This window comes from Macaca thibetana, chromosome 13 (assembly GCF_024542745.1).
Source record: "Macaca thibetana thibetana isolate TM-01 chromosome 13, ASM2454274v1, whole genome shotgun sequence".
NCBI classification, from domain to species: Eukaryota; Metazoa; Chordata; class Mammalia; order Primates; family Cercopithecidae; genus Macaca; species Macaca thibetana.
Window position 1 is genome coordinate 1492989 of NC_065590.1, and position 16809 is coordinate 1509797.

The window sequence follows — 16809 nt, forward strand, 5'->3', positions numbered from 1 at the left end:
AAACTAAAAATCTTGAAAAAAGAGTGGAAGAATTGATAACTAGAATAATTAATGCAGAGAAGGCCATAAACGAACTGACAGAGATGAAAACCATGACACGAGAAATACATGACAAATACACAAGCTTCAGTAACTGACTCGATCAACTGGAAGAAAGAGTATCAGCGATTGAGGATCAAATGAATGAAATGAAGCGAGAAGAGAAATCTGAAGAAAAAGAAATGAACAAAGCCTGCAAGAAGTTGGGATTATGTAAAAAGACCAAATCTACGTCTGATTGGGGTGCCTGAAAGTAAGGGGGAAAATGGAACCAAGGTGGAAAACACTCTTCAGGATATCATCCAGGAGAACTTCCCCAACCGGTAGGGCAGGCCAACATTCAAATTCAGGAAATACAGAGAATGCCACAAAGATACTCTTCGAGAAGAGCTACTCCAAGACACATAATTGTCAGATTCTCCAAAGTTGAAATGAAGGAAAAACGGTTAAGGGCAGCCAGAGAGAAAGATCGGGTTACCCACAAAGGGAAGCCCATCAGACTAACAGCACATCTCTCGGCAGAAACTCTACAAGCCAGAAGAGAGTGGGGACCAATATTCAACATTCTTAAAGAAAAGAATTTTCAACCCAGAATTTCATATCCAGCCAAACTAAGTTTCATAAGTGAAGGAGAAATAAAATCCTTTACAGATAAGCAAATGCTTAGAGATTTTGTCACCACCAGGCCTGCCTTACAAGAGACCCTGAAGGAAGCACTAAACATGGAAAGGAACAACCGGTACCAGCCAGTGCAAAAACATGCCAAAATGTAAAGACCATTGAGGCTAGGAAGAAACTGCATCAACTAACGAGCAAAATAACCAGTTAATATCATAATGGCAGGATCAAGTTCACACATAACAATATTAACCTTAAATGTAAATGGACTAAATGCTCCAATTAAAAGACACAGACTGGCAAACTGGATAAAGAATCAAGACCCATCAGTTTGCTGTATTCAGGAGATCCATCTCACATGCAGAGACATACATAGGCTCAAAATAAAGGGATGGAGGAAGATCTACCAAGCAAATGGAGAACAAAAAAAAGCAGGGGTTGCAATACTAGTCTCTGATAAAACAGACTTTAAACCATCAAAGATCAAAAGAGACAAAGAAGGCCATTACATAATAGTAAAGGGATCAATTCAACAGGAAGAGCTAACTATCCTAAATATATATGCACCCAATACAGGAGCACCCAGATTCATAAAGCAAGTCCTTAGAGACTTACAAAGAGACTTAGACTCCCATACAATAATAATGGGAGACTTCAACACCCCACCGACAACATTAGACAGATCAACGAGACAGAAAGTTAACAAGGATATCCAGGAATTGAACTCATCTCTGCAGCAAGCAGACCTAATACACATCTACAGAACTCTCCACCCCAAATCAACAGAATATACATTCTTCTCAGCACCACATCACACTTATTCCAAAATTGACCACATAATTGGAAGTAAAACACTCCTCAGCAAATGTACAAGAACAGAAATTGTAACAAACTGTTTCTCAGACCACAGTGCAATCAAACTAGAACTCGGGCCTAAGAAACTCAATCAAAACCGCTCAACTACATGGAAACTGAATAACCTGCTCCTGAATGACTACTGGGTACATAACAAAATGAAGGCAGAAATAAAGATGTTCTTTGAAACCAATGAGAACAAAGATACAACATACCAGAATCTCTGGGACACATTTAAAGCAGTGTGTAGAGGGAAATTTATAGCACTAAATGCCACAAGAGAAAGCTGGAAAGATCTAAAATTGACACCCTAACATCACAATTAAAAGAACTAGAGAAGCAAGAGCAAACACATTCAAAAGCTAGCAGAAGGCAAGAAATAACTAAAATCAGAGCAGAACTGAAGGAGATAGAGACACAAAAAACCCTCCAAAAAAATCAGTGAATCCAGGAGTTGGTTTTTTGAAAAGATCAACAAAACTGTTAGACCGCTAGCAAGACTAATAAAGAAGAAAAGAGAGAAGAATCAAATAGACGCAATAAAAAATGATAAAGGGGATATCACCACCGACCCCACAGAAATACAAACTACCATCAGAGAATACTATAAACACCTCTATGCAAATAAACTAGAAAATCTAGAAGAAATGGATAATTTCCTGGACACCTACACTCTCCCAATACTAAACCAGGAGGAAGTTGAATCCTTGAATAGACCAATAGCAGGCTTTGAAATTGAGGCAATAATTAATAGCCTACCAACCAAAAAAAGTCCAGGACCAGACGGATTCACAGCCGAATTCTACCAGAGGTACAAGGAGGAGCTGGTACCATTCCTTCTGAAACTATTCCAATCAATAGAAAAAGAGGGAATCCTCCCTAACTCATTTTATGAGGCCAACATCATCCTGATACCAAAGCCTGGCAGAGACACAACAAAAAAAGAGAATTTTAGACCAATATCCCTGATGAACATCGATGCAAAAATCCTCAATAATAATACTGGCAAATCGGATCCAGCAGCACATCAAAAAGCTTATCCACCATGATCAAGTGGGCTTCATCCCTGGGATGCAAGGCTGGTTCAACATATGCAAATCAATAAACGTAATCCAGCATATAAACAGAACCAAAGACGAAAACCACATGATTATCTCAACAGATGCAGAAAAGGCCTTTGACAAAATTCAACACCCTTTCATGCTAAAAACGCTCAATAAATTCGGTATTGATGGAACGTATCTCAAAATCATAAGAGCTATTTATGACAAACCCACAGCCAATATCATACTGAATGGGCAAAAACTGGAAAAATTCCCTTTGAAAACTGGCACAAGACAGGGATGCCCTCTCTCACCACTTCTATTCAACATAGTGTTGGAAGTTCTGGCTAGGGCAATCAGGCAAAAGAAAGAAATAAAGGGTATTCAGTTAGGAAAAGAAGAAGTCAAATTGTCCCTGTTTGCAGATGACATGATTGTATATTTAGAAAACCCCATTGTCTCAGCCCAAAATCTCCTTAAGCTGATAAGAAACTTCAGCAAAGTCTCAGGATACAAAATTAATGTGCAAAAATCACAAGCATTCTTATACACCAGTAACAGACAAACAGAGAGCCAAATCAGGAATGAACTTCCATTCACAATTGCTTCAAAGAGAATAAAATACCTAGGAATCCAACTTACAAGGGATGTAAAGGACCTCTTCAAGGAGAACTACAAACCACTGCTCAGTGAAATAGAAGAGGACACAAACAAATGGAAGAACATACCATGCTCATGGATAGGAAGAATCAATATCGTGAAAATGGCCATACTGCCCAAGGTAATTTATAGATTCAATGCCATACCCATCAAGCTACCAATGAGTTTCTTCACAGAATGGGAATAAACTGCTTTAAAGTTCATATGGAACCAAAAAAGAGCCCGCATTGCCAAGACAATCCTAAGTCAAAAGAGCAAAGCTGGAGGCATCACGCTACCTGACTTCAAACTATACTACAAGGCTACAATAACCAAAACAGCATGGTACTGGTACCAAAACAGAGATATAGACCAATGGAATAGAACAGAGTCCTCAGAAACAATACCACACATCTACAGCCATCTGATCTTTGACAAACCTGACAAAAACAAGAAATAGGGAAAGGATTCCCTATTTAATAAATGGTGCTGGGAAAATTGGCTAGCCATAAGTAGAAAGCTGAAACTGGATCCTTTCCTTACTTCTTATACGAAAATTAATTCAAGATGGATTAGAGACTTAAATGTTAGACCTAATACCATAAAAACCCTAGAAGAAAACCTAGGTAATACCATTCAGGACATAGGGATGGGCAAGGACTTCATGTCTAAAACACCAAAAGCAACGGCAACAAAAGCCAAAATTGATGAATGGGATCTAATTCAACTAAAGAGCTTCTGCACAGCAAAAGAAACTCCCATCAGAGTGAACAAGCAACCTACAGAATGGGAGAAAATTTTTGCAATCTACTCATCTGACAAAGGGCTGATATTCAGAACCTACAAAGAACTCAAACAAATTTACAAGAAAAAAACAAACAACCCCATCAAAAAGTGGGCAAAGGATATAAACAGACATTTCTCAAAAGAAGACATGCATACAGCCAACAGACACATGAAAAAATGCTCGTCATCACTGGCCATCAGAGAAATGCAAATCAAAACCACAATGAGATACCATCTCACACCAGTTAGAATGGCAATCATTAAAAAGTCAGGAAACAACAGGTGCTGGAGAGGATGTGGAGAAATAGGAACACTTTTACACTGTTGGTGGGATTGTAAACTAGTTCAACCATTATGGAAAACAGTATGGCGATTCCTCAAGGATCTAGAACTAGAAGTACTGTCCGGAGCTGCACGCCCCGGCCATAGCGAATAATAATTGAGGATTAAACGCCTGAGCTATATTCATTTCCACCCCACACCTTCTCCCTATCTTTGCCTTTTTTCCCCTGTACTAATACCTCCTTAAAGATGGCGCTCTTCCTGCTTCTTCTTCACTCACTTTTCCAGCGCCCGGGAAAATTGTTACTTAATAGCGCAAGCGCAACATGACGTCCGACCGGAGAAACCGAAACTAACCTGGCCACGCCCTCGGCAATGAGATCATTTCCGCCTTAGCCCAACCCCTTCCCTTCCAAGTGTATATAAGGCAGTGCATTACCGCCATTAAACGAGACTTGATCAGAGCACTGTCTTGTCTCCATTTCTCGTGTCTCTTGTTCCCCAAATTCCCACCCCCTCCTCCAGGGCCTACACTGACTATCCCGCGGGCCGGGATAAAGTACCATATGACCCAGCCATCCCATTACTGGGTATATACCCAAAGGATTATAAATCATGCTGCTATAAAGACACATGCACACGTATGTTTACTGCGGCACTATTCACAATAGCAAAGACTTGGAATCAACCCAATGTCCATCAGTGACAGACTGGATTAAGAAAATGTGGCACACATACACCATGGGATACTATGCAGCCATAAAAAAGGATGAGTTTGTGTCCTTTGTAGGGACATGGATGCAGCTGGAAACCATCATTCTCAGCAAACTATCACAAGAACAGAAAACCAAACACCGCATGTTCTCACTCATAGGTGGGAACTGAACAATGAGATCACTTGGACTCGGGAAGGGGGACATCACACATCGGGGCCTATCATGGGGAGGGGGGAGGAGGGAGAGATTGCATTGGGAGTTATACCTGATGTAAATGACGAGTTGATGGGTGCTGACGAGTTGATGGGTGCAGCACACCAACATGGCACAAGTATACATATGTAACAAACCTGCACGTTATGCACATGTACCCTAGAACTTAAAGTATAATAACAGTAATAATCATAAAAAAAAAAAAAGAATCTCCCCAGGCTTCAGGGGTGCTGGCATCACACTTACGGACTTCCTCTCACCCTTGACCTCCCACTGTCTGGACCCCAGGCCTTATACAGGTCGACAATCTCTTATCTGTAAATCTGAAATCCAAAAAACTCTCAAAGCTTTGTTTCCCAAACTCATTTAGAAACAAAACTTAATATGACTATTTTTGGTGGCCGATCTGGTGTTCACCTACTTTTACAGTCTTCTGCGTCGTGTGGTGTATGCACTGCATACCTTTCCAAAATTCTGAATTCCCAAACACGAGGCACTCAGTGTTGCATAAGGACTGTGGACCTCACCTCTAGCTCACTCCGACATCCCATTTCCAAGGCTGCACCTATGAACCTGGTATTGCCCAGAACTGCTTTTCCTCTGAAACCCTACACTCACACCTCCTTTTTAGACCTAGTCCCCTAACATTCCTTGCTCCCACCATCCTCAAAATTCAACCTCTTGGATTTCCCATCCCTTAACTCATCCATGTTCTCCATCTGTGAAGTTCCTTCTGGCTAAAGGTCCTCCCCCACGCTGCTAATTCCACATTGCCAGCACAGCACCCCACCGCTCTCCTGCCAGCACTCCTGTGACGTCCTCTCTTGCTGTCTTTTTGCTGTCCCTGCCCCACACAACTCCAGCACTGTCCTACTCCACCAACTACCCAGTTTTCATTCTTCACCACTGGGCTGCAGGGTACAACTGAGAAAGTGACACGGGCCGGAGGCAGTGCCTCAGTGGCCCTCGGCAGGGCCTCCAACGTTGCTGAAGGGGCCGTGTGCAATCCAAGTTTCCTGCCCCTGCTGACTCCCCCGGCCTACAACGTTCTCAGCGAGGTGGAATTTGACTATTCCAAACTTTGTCTATTTTGTGTTTCTACCCTACCACTCACTCCAAGCAGTCTCAGAGGATGACCTGTTCAAGTAAAAACCTCCCTAAACCCACATGCTGCCTCAAGTTGACTCCTCAAGTTCAAGTGAAAACCTGTATCCTGCCTCTCCACCTCTACCAACTCACCCGCACCGGCACACCTGCGGAGTGTCCATCCTTTTATCATCTACCTAACTGGGCCTCGGCCCACTCCACCACCTGGGCACATGGTTTCACCAATTATCTCCTCATTTGCTTCCCCCTCCCTCTTTTTCTTTGAGGAGGCAGCACAGTGTAGGAGTTAGAATCACACACACTGGGGCTTGCTCCTGTTCTGCCCAGCGTTGCTTTACTGGAAAACTGTAGCAAGCAGTGCCAATCACCAGGGCGCATGAGACATTGTGGTCACGTCTGAAACCTTGGCAAGTGTGGATCAGCACTGCTGTCTCAGCCCTATGGGCTTCTGACCTTGACCCAGAGATATTTTCAAGCACCACGTTTCCATGTATTATTCATTTTTCATAAAAAATACTGTCTTCTTGGTTGTAACTCTATATGTCTAAAAATAAAAAAAACCTACTATACATGCATACTTTTTTCTTGTTAAAAATTAAACAGGGGGCCGGGCGTCGTGGCTCAAGCCTGTAATCCCAGCACTTTGGGAGGCTGAGACGGGCGGATCATGAGGTCAGGAGATCGAGACCATCCTGGCTAACACGATGAAATCCCGTCTCTACTAAAAAATACAAAAAACTAGCTGGGTGAGGTGGCGGGCGCCTATAGTCCCAGCTACTCGGGAGGCTGAGGCAGGAGAGTGGCGTAAACCCGGGAGGTGGAGCTTGCAGTGAGCTGAGATCCGGCCACTGCACTCCAGCCTGGGCGACAAAGCGAGACTCTATCTCCAAAAAAAAAAAAAAAAAAAAAAAAAAAAAAAAAAAAAAAAAAAAAAAAAAAAAGAAACAGGGAAAATACAGGTTAAAGAGTAAAAGCCCCCAACACACTCACTAGTTAGCGGCCACTCTTAACAGTCTGATGTGAAAGTTACTCTAAGCCACAGTGACTTGGTCTCAGAGGTGATTGCACTTCACACAAACTGTTCTTTCCAAGGTCACAAATAATGTCCTCAAGTCCAGGCTCCGCGCGCACTCTTCAGCCTCTGCTCCGCCGGGCCCTGCCTGCTGGGATGTGCTAAGCACATCTTCCACTGCTTTCTGTCGTGCTATCTGCTGGCTGCCTTCTTGTTTGGCCTTGCTCTCAGGATTCTCTGCTTGTCCCAATTCTTACCCTCGAGACCAAGTTCCAAACACATGCTTCTGCTGGGATGCTCCACAGCCACCTTCAACGCAGCAGGCTACAGATAGCACGTGCCGCTTCCTGCCCCAATAATAACCATGGCGGTGGTGACACCCTATGATGTGGGGAGTAACTCTTCTCTTCACTTTAAAAATAACAAGTGGAGGCTCAGGGGAGTCATTTTTTCCAAAGTCACACAGTTAGTAAGGGGGCGGGGTCAAGATATAATCTGCACCTGCCTAACGGCAGAGCCTGGCCTCTGGACGCCACAATTCTCTGCCTCTCCCTACCCTCGATAAAGCCAAAGCCAGAAACGAGAATGGCCACAGACGCCACCATTTCTCTGGGTAATGCAGACACTGAGACCCAACTGTGCCAGACTCATGGTTTTCTTGGGTTTTAGCCTTCAATCCTGCAATGGCCGCTGTCCAATCCATGGGGTTTAAGTGTTACAGGTGGGAGAAACCAAAGAAGTACAGAATCTAATTCAGAATCTTAGTCGGCAACATGAGTCCCTGCTCAGGCCAACCACCAAGAGGCGGCATTTCTGGGCATCACCTGCCACCGGAAGCAGGGACTGGAGAGATGGCACAGCATGGCTGGGCGGCTTGCAAGCCATTCAACCGCTGAAGGCAAGATCCAGGAAGATCAACACATTGACTCGAAGAGGTCACTTGGAGCAGCTTCCAAAAGCCAGAAACTACACAAGCTCATTACAAGAAATAATTTTAGTATGAGATACCAGGGGGAGAAAAAAAAGAACGTGTTGCCCCTAAAAAGAGAATGTTCATATGTAATGTAAACCTGCTATTTGCAGGGGTGTGGGGGTAAGCTTCTGAAAGATTATAAAGGTTCTGTACAGCTGGAAGCCTATAGTTTCATAACATACTACTAGTTTGCAACCCCAAGGTCAATGCCCACCTTTTAAAGTTCATTTTAAAGACTGTCTTTCTATATGCATGCTATACTTCAATAAAAACACTGAAGAAGAAAAAGTATATAGAAATACAGTCTCCTTCCTTTTTACCAAACAGCATCATTGGGAAGCACAGTGAGTAGAGAAGCCGCTCCTGTGAAGCCTGTAACCACTGTCTCCTCACAGGCTCAAGAGTCACCAATAATGCGGCATCCATGCTCCCTCACTGAGTGTCTTTTAGTAGGATGACTCTAGGACCACTGAAAATTAAAAAGTATTTCACTTTAAAATTTAGGTTCTCAATGAGTGATCCTGAAAACAGAACTGGACCCATCATGCTGATGTTGGAAGACTGTGTTAGACACAGGAATGAGGTAGTCAATTTGACTGCCCAACTCTTTCTTTGTGATAAGAGAGGATAACACAGATTTATTTTATTCATGCCCTAAATGTGGGAAAAAATGCTATATAACTTGATCTAATTAAAAAAGGACTTCTAAGTATTCACTTAAGATTATTCTAAAAATTACCCTAAAATATGTAAGCTCAGTTAATAATGGGTTAGCCAAAAAAGGACTTCTGTAGAAGGTTAACCAATCATATTCAAGACGTCTTACTGTTTTACAAATCCGAGTGCGTGTAATTCCAAGAGGACTCAACAGAGCTAGTTTTCATATTACTGGGACTAAAAAATTATCTGAAACTCCTAGACTCTGGGATGTCAAGTTTCTTCTGGACTCTTAGGGCTGCCAAGATCCCTGTTTTCTGTATAAACTGAAGCCAAAAACTCCTTGGTAAATCATTCTGGAAGGGACTGATATAGGCTTGGAATCAGGTATATTAGCATGCTGCCACGAGAGAGAAAGGAGACGCAAAAAAGCTCAGGCTGTAAAGGATGAAATTGCAATACAACTAGAGGCTATTTACTGGTTTTTACCTCTTGATTCTGGAGCTTACAAACTGGTCTACCTATCTGTGTGTGGTGCAGACTTCCAAGCTCCCAGTGGTGTCTACCTCTTGGTATTTATGCCCTTGTGTGGTTCTCTCTCCTGGAGTGTGGGCTGGACCACACTTCGAATGAGCACAATACTACAACATTGATGGGATGTCACTTCCCAGATCATAAGAAACAGTGACTTCCGTCCTGCTTCCTCCTTGCCCTCTTGTTTGTTCTGGGGGAGCCAACTGCCAAGCTGTGACCTGCCCTGTGGATAGGAACCACGACAGACCCCTGGCCACAGCCAGCAAGGAGCTGGGGCCCTCCATCCAACAGCCCATGAAGAACTGAATCCCGCCATCAACTGCCTGTGTGAACATGGAGGCAGGTCCACCTTCAGCTGAACCTGAAGATGACATCAGCCTTGGCCAACACCTTGACTGCAGTCTTGTGAGGGCCATGGGACCCAGCTAAGCTGTACTCATGTCCCTGACCACAGAAGCTGTGAGACAAGAGCATATGTTCTTTTAAGCACCTGGGTTTTGGGGTAATCTGTTACTCAGAAATAGGTAGGTAACTAATACAGTAAGCAGAACTCTAAAGCAGGGTTGGTAAGCTTTTTTGGTTAAGGGCCCGATAGCAAACATTTTCAGCTTTGTGGGCCATACTGTTTTGGTCACAATTACTTAACTCTGCCATAGAAGCAGGAAAGCTTAGGATATACCAACAAATGAGCATGGTTCTATTCCAATAAAACTTTATTCATAAAACCAGGTGGTGATTTGGTCTGCTAATTTAGTCTGCCAACCCCTGCTCGAAAGTGAAGAAATCCTAATTTGGGGTTAAAAGGCAGCTGATCTCCATTTTACTCCTGTGCTCAAAACTATTTTAACAATGAAAAAAAAAGCTAAATCTATCACAATAACACAATCACAGGCAGCTGAAAAGAAAAACAGTAGATGTCCACGGAATTTCTGATTTTGGTAAACAATCTAAGAAATACAAATATATCTTTTATGACAGATACCTCTAATCGCATTTTGATGGAAAAGTTGAAGTCCAACACTGGAGATAAATCTGAGCCAGAGGAACCTACTACATTAGCTGGTTACCACAACTATAATCTTAACAGCTCCTGAAACATGCACTGGCTTTTCCCTCACACATCATGGATCTCCAGCAGTGGGAGCAGAGGATTACCTTTGCTTTTTGGCAATGGCGATGGAGGCTGCTCTGTAAACACTTCTAGGGCTGGGGAGTCATGGTGGTCGAAGTCTTTGTCCATGGCTTCTATGAGACTGGTGATGTCCGAGTCCTCGGAACTGTGCCTCGTGCTGCTGGCACGTTCTGGGTGGGAAGGGTGTGCGAGGGGGGCGGGAGACAGCCGTTCGGGCTGCGGCTCCTGGGGCTGAGGCACTGGCGGTGGCGGAGGCGGCTGAGGGTGCTGCTCCAGCGGGCTGTGGGCATGGTGCTGGCTGCCGTGCTGGCTCTGCTTTGCCCCTTTGGACTTTCTGCCTGCTGTATGACCTTGAGTCACTGTGTTCGAATCTAAGACAAGGGGGCTTGTTTTGTTAGCAGACTGTGAAGAAGCTGCTTGAGCAGAAGTCCTACTAGAGGTACTTGAACTGTTTTTGGCTCTGACGTTTTCCACGTCAGCTGAGTTTCTATTGCTGTGACTGCTGTGTGGGTGGACCGATGGGCCACACTGCTTATGAGTCCCGGCACTGGGTCGGGATGATGAACCGCCTGCTCCACAGAACCCCCTACTGTGACCGGGGTCACAGCTGAGTGTGTTCAAGCTGAAAAAGGGACCAACTGCAGATCAGTAAATAGCAACCCACAAAATCTAATATTAAAAAAAAACTTACTTCATCAGTACAGCCACCATAAATATAAACCACACTCGGGAAAAAAGAGCAAGAAATAGGGAGAATTTCTACTAGTCTCTAAAATCTGTTCTATCTGAACATTGATAATTTACCGTCAGTGATCTAACTAAAAGTATTTGAACCCTTACCAATATAATAAAAACACAGTATCCAGTACGAGCTCTAAGTCACCCAGAGTTCCATACAGGCTGCTATTAAGTAATCAGAATTAAGATTTTTTTTCTCCTGAGCAAAGATGAAAAGCAACTTATTTTTTCTTGTAATTTTATCAGCCAAATCTATGTACACGAGGGAATTTATTGCCAGCATGTGAACATACTTTCCTTCAGATGAAATACCAACGATTCTCCTGAGATCAAATGGCCTTCCCACATCGAAGGGCGGGTTCGAGGCCTCAAAGGATAGCCGCCTTCGAAATGGCTCCCATATTCCTTGAGCTTCCAAATAGGCTGTTCCAATGACCAAAAGAAACAGTGCACTGCAGGGGTAAAAAAATTGGAAAATCAGGATTGTTAGTGAACAAGCAACAAAATTCGATGTTAAAGGCAGAGTTTCTTGGTAAAGTACAAAATGATATAATAGAAAACCAAGTTGTCTGTGACAACTTTTAACAGACAAAACCCACAGTTTTATGGACAAAAGTTTGCACATCAGTTATTCTTTCTTTCTCTTTTTTTTTTTGAGACGAAGTTTCACTCTTATTGCCCCGACTGGAGCTCAATGGGGCGATCTCAGCTCACTGCAACCTCAGCCTCCCAGGTTCAAGCGACTCTCCTGCCTCAGCCTCCCGAGTAGCTGGACTTATAGAGATGCACACCCGGCTAATTTTTTGTATTTTCAGTAGAGACGGGGTTTCGCCATGTTGGCCAGGCTGGTCTTGCACTCCTGACCTCAGGTGATCTGCCCGCCTTGGCCTCCCAAAGTGCAGGGAATACAGGTGTAAGCCGCCGTGCCCGGCCTGCTCATCAATTTTTATAGAATGCCACCTTACATGGAGGTTTTATATGGAGGCAATAATTACGTGTATTAGAAGAAATGCCTGGAATCTGATTTTTCTTTTACTAAGAAGAATTTTAGTTTCAACTCTCCAACCTGTTTCCTCTAAAGGATGTGTGATATAAATATGTAAATTAGTTTAGAGGTGAATCTATCTGATTCTTGAAACACAAAGTAATATACTGAGAACAGATGAAGACACTGAGAATTTAAAAAACATTTCTAATCAGTGTCATGTGGCCTAGGTACTATTAAGTATATTATATATACGCCTCAGTCAAGTAACTATCTGAGCATTTTAAAAAGACGTCAAAATGTACTTAAATTTGTGTAACCAATTTCAGAGGTAAAGACGACTGTTTATTATATATGCCACCCAAGAAGGGCTCAGTTTTCACTGTTCCCACCAGTCTGTGAGCCTGATTAAGGCAGAGTTCTATCTTGTTCGCTGGCATATCCTAGAACTCAGAACAGTGGCTGGCACACAGCGGGCACTCGATCAACAGTGTTAAATGTTGAATGAATATGAACCTTGAAACAAGACACAAGTACCTCATTATTCCTGAGATGATGATATACAGAGCCAGTTCCCAGTTTGGTCTGGGTAGGGCTTCTGCACAGGTTGCTAACATATGGTAAGGAAGGGATGCGTTCAATATAAACACAAACTCAGAGCCACTGGTTGTTATAAACTTCAGTTCCCGGATAACTCTAGAAGCTGTAAAATCAGGAGTAAACCTAAAACACAATGATGGTAGTAAGGCTAAGTTTTAAAAATATCTCACAAGCAGTCTACATATAATACCACTCCCATAAGCCTTTGAAATATAACAGAATTTGAGTTTGACGCTTTTACTCAACTTCCTCATTTTAGGACAAAAAAAGTATTATCCCATGGTCAATAATAGGAACAACCGTATTCTGTGAATAATCAGAGAATTTACACTAAAAAATAACAATAATCAGTTTCCTGTAACTATTAATTTAGAAAACGGTCCTGAGCTTTGTGTCTTTCTCTCCTTCTTTCTTCTTTATCTAAATCCATGCTCTTCTCCCAGGCTACAGTCCCAATAATGTCTTTTTTAAAAAAACAAACCGTCAGGGGCCTAGTGATTTTTCCATCATCTCCTGCAGTATGGATTACTGCTGCAATTATTTTATTTTTATTTTTTGCTAATTGTATGCACCTTGAGGAAAGGTGTCTTATTCCTCATTGCGTCTTTAGGTGTCACACATTATGCCTTTTATACAATAATGTAGCTACTTATTAAGTAAATATCCATTAAAGATCACAAAATTAAATATTCAATTAAGGGACAGAAGTTGCATTTTGTTGCATAAACTTTATAACAAAACAAGTTATTAATTAATTGTTCAAATATGCTGTAGCTATTACTGAGATAGGCATTAAAACTGTCTTCTAACCAAAATATTACATATCTTCATACTGCAAAACATGAAAAAATTGTACACGTATGAAACAAATCACTGTTGCTGAGGGACTGTGAATTTACACCAACATCTTTTGCTTTAACATAACCCTGAAAATAATTTTGAAATGGATTTCTAAGATTATCTGATCCACTTCAGAGATAAAAGTTTTACAACTCTGAAAACTGAGATATGAAGAAATGCCTCAACCAAAGATTAAGTGAAAACAAATTTACAACTTTGAAAACTGAGATATGAAGAAATGCCTCAACCAAAGATTAAGTGAAAACAAATTTATAACTTTGAAAACTGAGATAATGAAGAAATACCTTAGCCAAAGATTAAGTGGAAAAAAAAAAAAATCAAACGAATACATTTGTGGATAAAGACTTTTGGTAAACATGAAAACATATCTTTGCATAGAGTTTGAGCAACTCTAGTGTAGAAAGTCAGTGATTCATTATACCTGAAAATAAAATACTTACAATATGATTATATCTCTAGAGGCATTGGCACTTAGGGCAAACTCCTGACAATTAACCACTTTAAAGCCATATCCTTCGCAGGAGTATCCACTGATTTCAATGGTTTCTATGTGAATTTGAAGTTGTCCTGTATTCTCTACCTTAAATGTTCTTTTCAATGTGAAATTTGGTTCTCTTAGTTTTAAACCTAAAGGATAAAAAATCGGGAATAAGACTAAATCTTGCCATTATGTGTTCCCAGTCCAAACGATAAACACACTATTCATGAATTACTATGTGTCACAGGTTATAAACCATCCCTGCACGTCAGAGAGATCAGCTGTTCCTCAGATTTCATCATGCGGTAATCTACTTTGACACATCATTTTAGATAGCAAAGGTTTATTATACTTTACGTTTCACACTGAGAGTAAATCAGCTAAGGTATGCAATGAGTGCAAATACTTTAAATCTCTTATGATCCAAATCAAACAACTCTAAACATAAGACATAGAATTTCCTTAACATCTTAAGCACTCATAACTAATATACACGTGTGCACATATAGAAATAATGTTGTTTTTGAAATTATTTACTGTTGAAAGCAAATTCTGAAATTAGCGTCCTTGGAACTGTTAGAAAGACTTACTATCTGTACAATCTTTTAACAAGGCTTCCGTGATTTTAAAGCGTAAGGAACTTCCTGGACCTGGAAGCTTGCCTGCCACCCTCAAGTTCTCAGTTGTTCCTTGTCCTTGGACCATCACAGCATCCATCACAGTCAGGTTATTTCTATGCAAGAACAAGAATTACAGATTTTCTTCTCACTAAATTTGCACAATCTTTTGATTTGGAATTTCTACTGTTATTTTACAGAGCACCACATAGAAATTAAATTTAATGTGAGAATTTATACTTTAAGAATTCAAAAATACACAGAGAAGAGCAAGAGTTTTTATTTTTAAGAGACACACATCACAGTAAGACACTATTCATGGTTTTGAACTATGCATTTGATAACAAAGGTATGTTTCATCAGGCATGGAGTATGTGTGCATGTTTTGGACAAAGTGAATTTAAACTATTTCGTAAGTTAGACACGCAAATTCATCTTAAAACAAGTAAGGCCTTCTAAGTGAGTAGTAAAAATGAACCCACACTGTGTCACAGAACCTACCTGACGATGATAAGTGAAGAAACAGTTCTGTTGTGAACTGGCGTAAACTTTACTTTGACAGATTTCTTTTCTCCGGGTTTTAAAATTAGGTTTAAAATTAAATGTCGAGAGACGCCCTCCATAAATCCCGTTGAACTCTGCAGTGGATGAGCCTGGAATCATTGGGTAAACAAAGAGGAGTCATGAAGATATTCTGTGGAAGAAGTTTCTTCCTTTACACCCCATCTGCAGCCCAGCAGAGGTTCTCAAACTGATCAAATGCGTCAACAACTTTATCTGTCATGTTTAGATGCGGGTTAGCTGGAAACAGGGCAGAGGAACCAACGATGAGATGCATATTCTGCATTAAGTCCAAAAAGGGACTTTGCTCCCCAGGTCACCAAACAAAGTCCTCAATGTTTGCACAAGGCATTTGTTTTTGGATACATATCTCTTTTGTTTTTAACCTTCTAAAATTTTGAAATATTACACACACAGAAAAGGACAGAAACCTAAGATGATCACCTAGACACATTAGCACAAAGCAAACACTTGTGGAACCAATGCCAGCACCCCAGGCCTCCTGATGCTTCCTGCCACTGCTCCCTTCTAAAGGGGACCAAGGCCAACACCTCAGGCCTCCTGCCACCGCCACGCCACTCCTCCCCTCTCAAGGGGACCAGCTGAAGGGTCTTCAGGCTGCACCGTACGTTTACATGTAAAAAGATTTCCAACTCCTATAAGTTTCTCCTTGAATCTTATTTTGAAGGTTACACATGATTACTGTTTCATAAACACCCGATGATTTAAAGTTTAAAGCATAGCTTAGTTTAATATTCAAAATATGACTTTTTGACAGCCAGTTATAGTTAAGGTTAAGAAAATTTGCTTGTCTATTTACAAAAACAGTCACAGGTCACATATAAGGATATACTGTTCTGGTTTTTAAGCAACATTAAGTGTAAACTTTTTTGAGGGAAGGGTTGTCAACACTTGGCTATAAACATCCACCAGCTCTTCACGGCTTCCGCTAACATGGAAGGAGGGTGAATTCTGTATTGTTTTCTACTCCCCCTGGCATAGCTCGGTGTGTGTTTCACACATACAGATCTAGCTACCTGCTTCAGCATGAGTCCACAAACATTAACTTACAGTCAACAGACTTTATGAAGCACACTACTTTTAATTCTTGCTTCTGAGGCAAATATGGTTGTCTCTGTACACGCCAGAGATTGTTTCCAGGATCCCAGGCATAACCAAATCTGCGCATTTTCAAGTCGCAGTTGGCCACTGTGGAATGTGCCTATACAAAAAGTAGGGCTCTCCATATATGCAGTTTTGCATCCTGAGAACTGTATTTTCCATCTGCGCTTGACTGAAAAAAAGTATGCATGAACCAGCACAATCCAAGTCTGTATTGTTCAAGTGTTAACTGCTATTTTTT

At 41.5% G+C, this 16809-nt stretch overlaps 2 protein-coding genes across 2 annotated transcripts in view; both read right to left on the minus strand.

The window, feature by feature from the left end:
- ANKRD39 (ankyrin repeat domain 39) overlaps positions 1-16809 on the minus strand; it is a 745852-nt gene that overhangs the window by 336575 nt on the left and 392468 nt on the right. The gene's annotated exons all lie outside the window — the stretch shown is intronic.
- Positions 1-16809, minus strand: part of TMEM131 (transmembrane protein 131) — a 256208-nt gene that overhangs the window by 32941 nt on the left and 206458 nt on the right. Inside the window, exons 26-31 of the mRNA XM_050755189.1 lie at positions 15387-15538; positions 14859-15001; positions 14231-14417; positions 12867-13052; positions 11638-11796; positions 10630-11228 (exon numbers count right to left, since the gene is read on the minus strand). Of these exons, the coding sequence (XP_050611146.1) occupies positions 10630-11228; positions 11638-11796; positions 12867-13052; positions 14231-14417; positions 14859-15001; positions 15387-15538 (1426 nt within the window). The remainder of the gene's footprint in view (positions 1-10629; positions 11229-11637; positions 11797-12866; positions 13053-14230; positions 14418-14858; positions 15002-15386; positions 15539-16809) is intronic.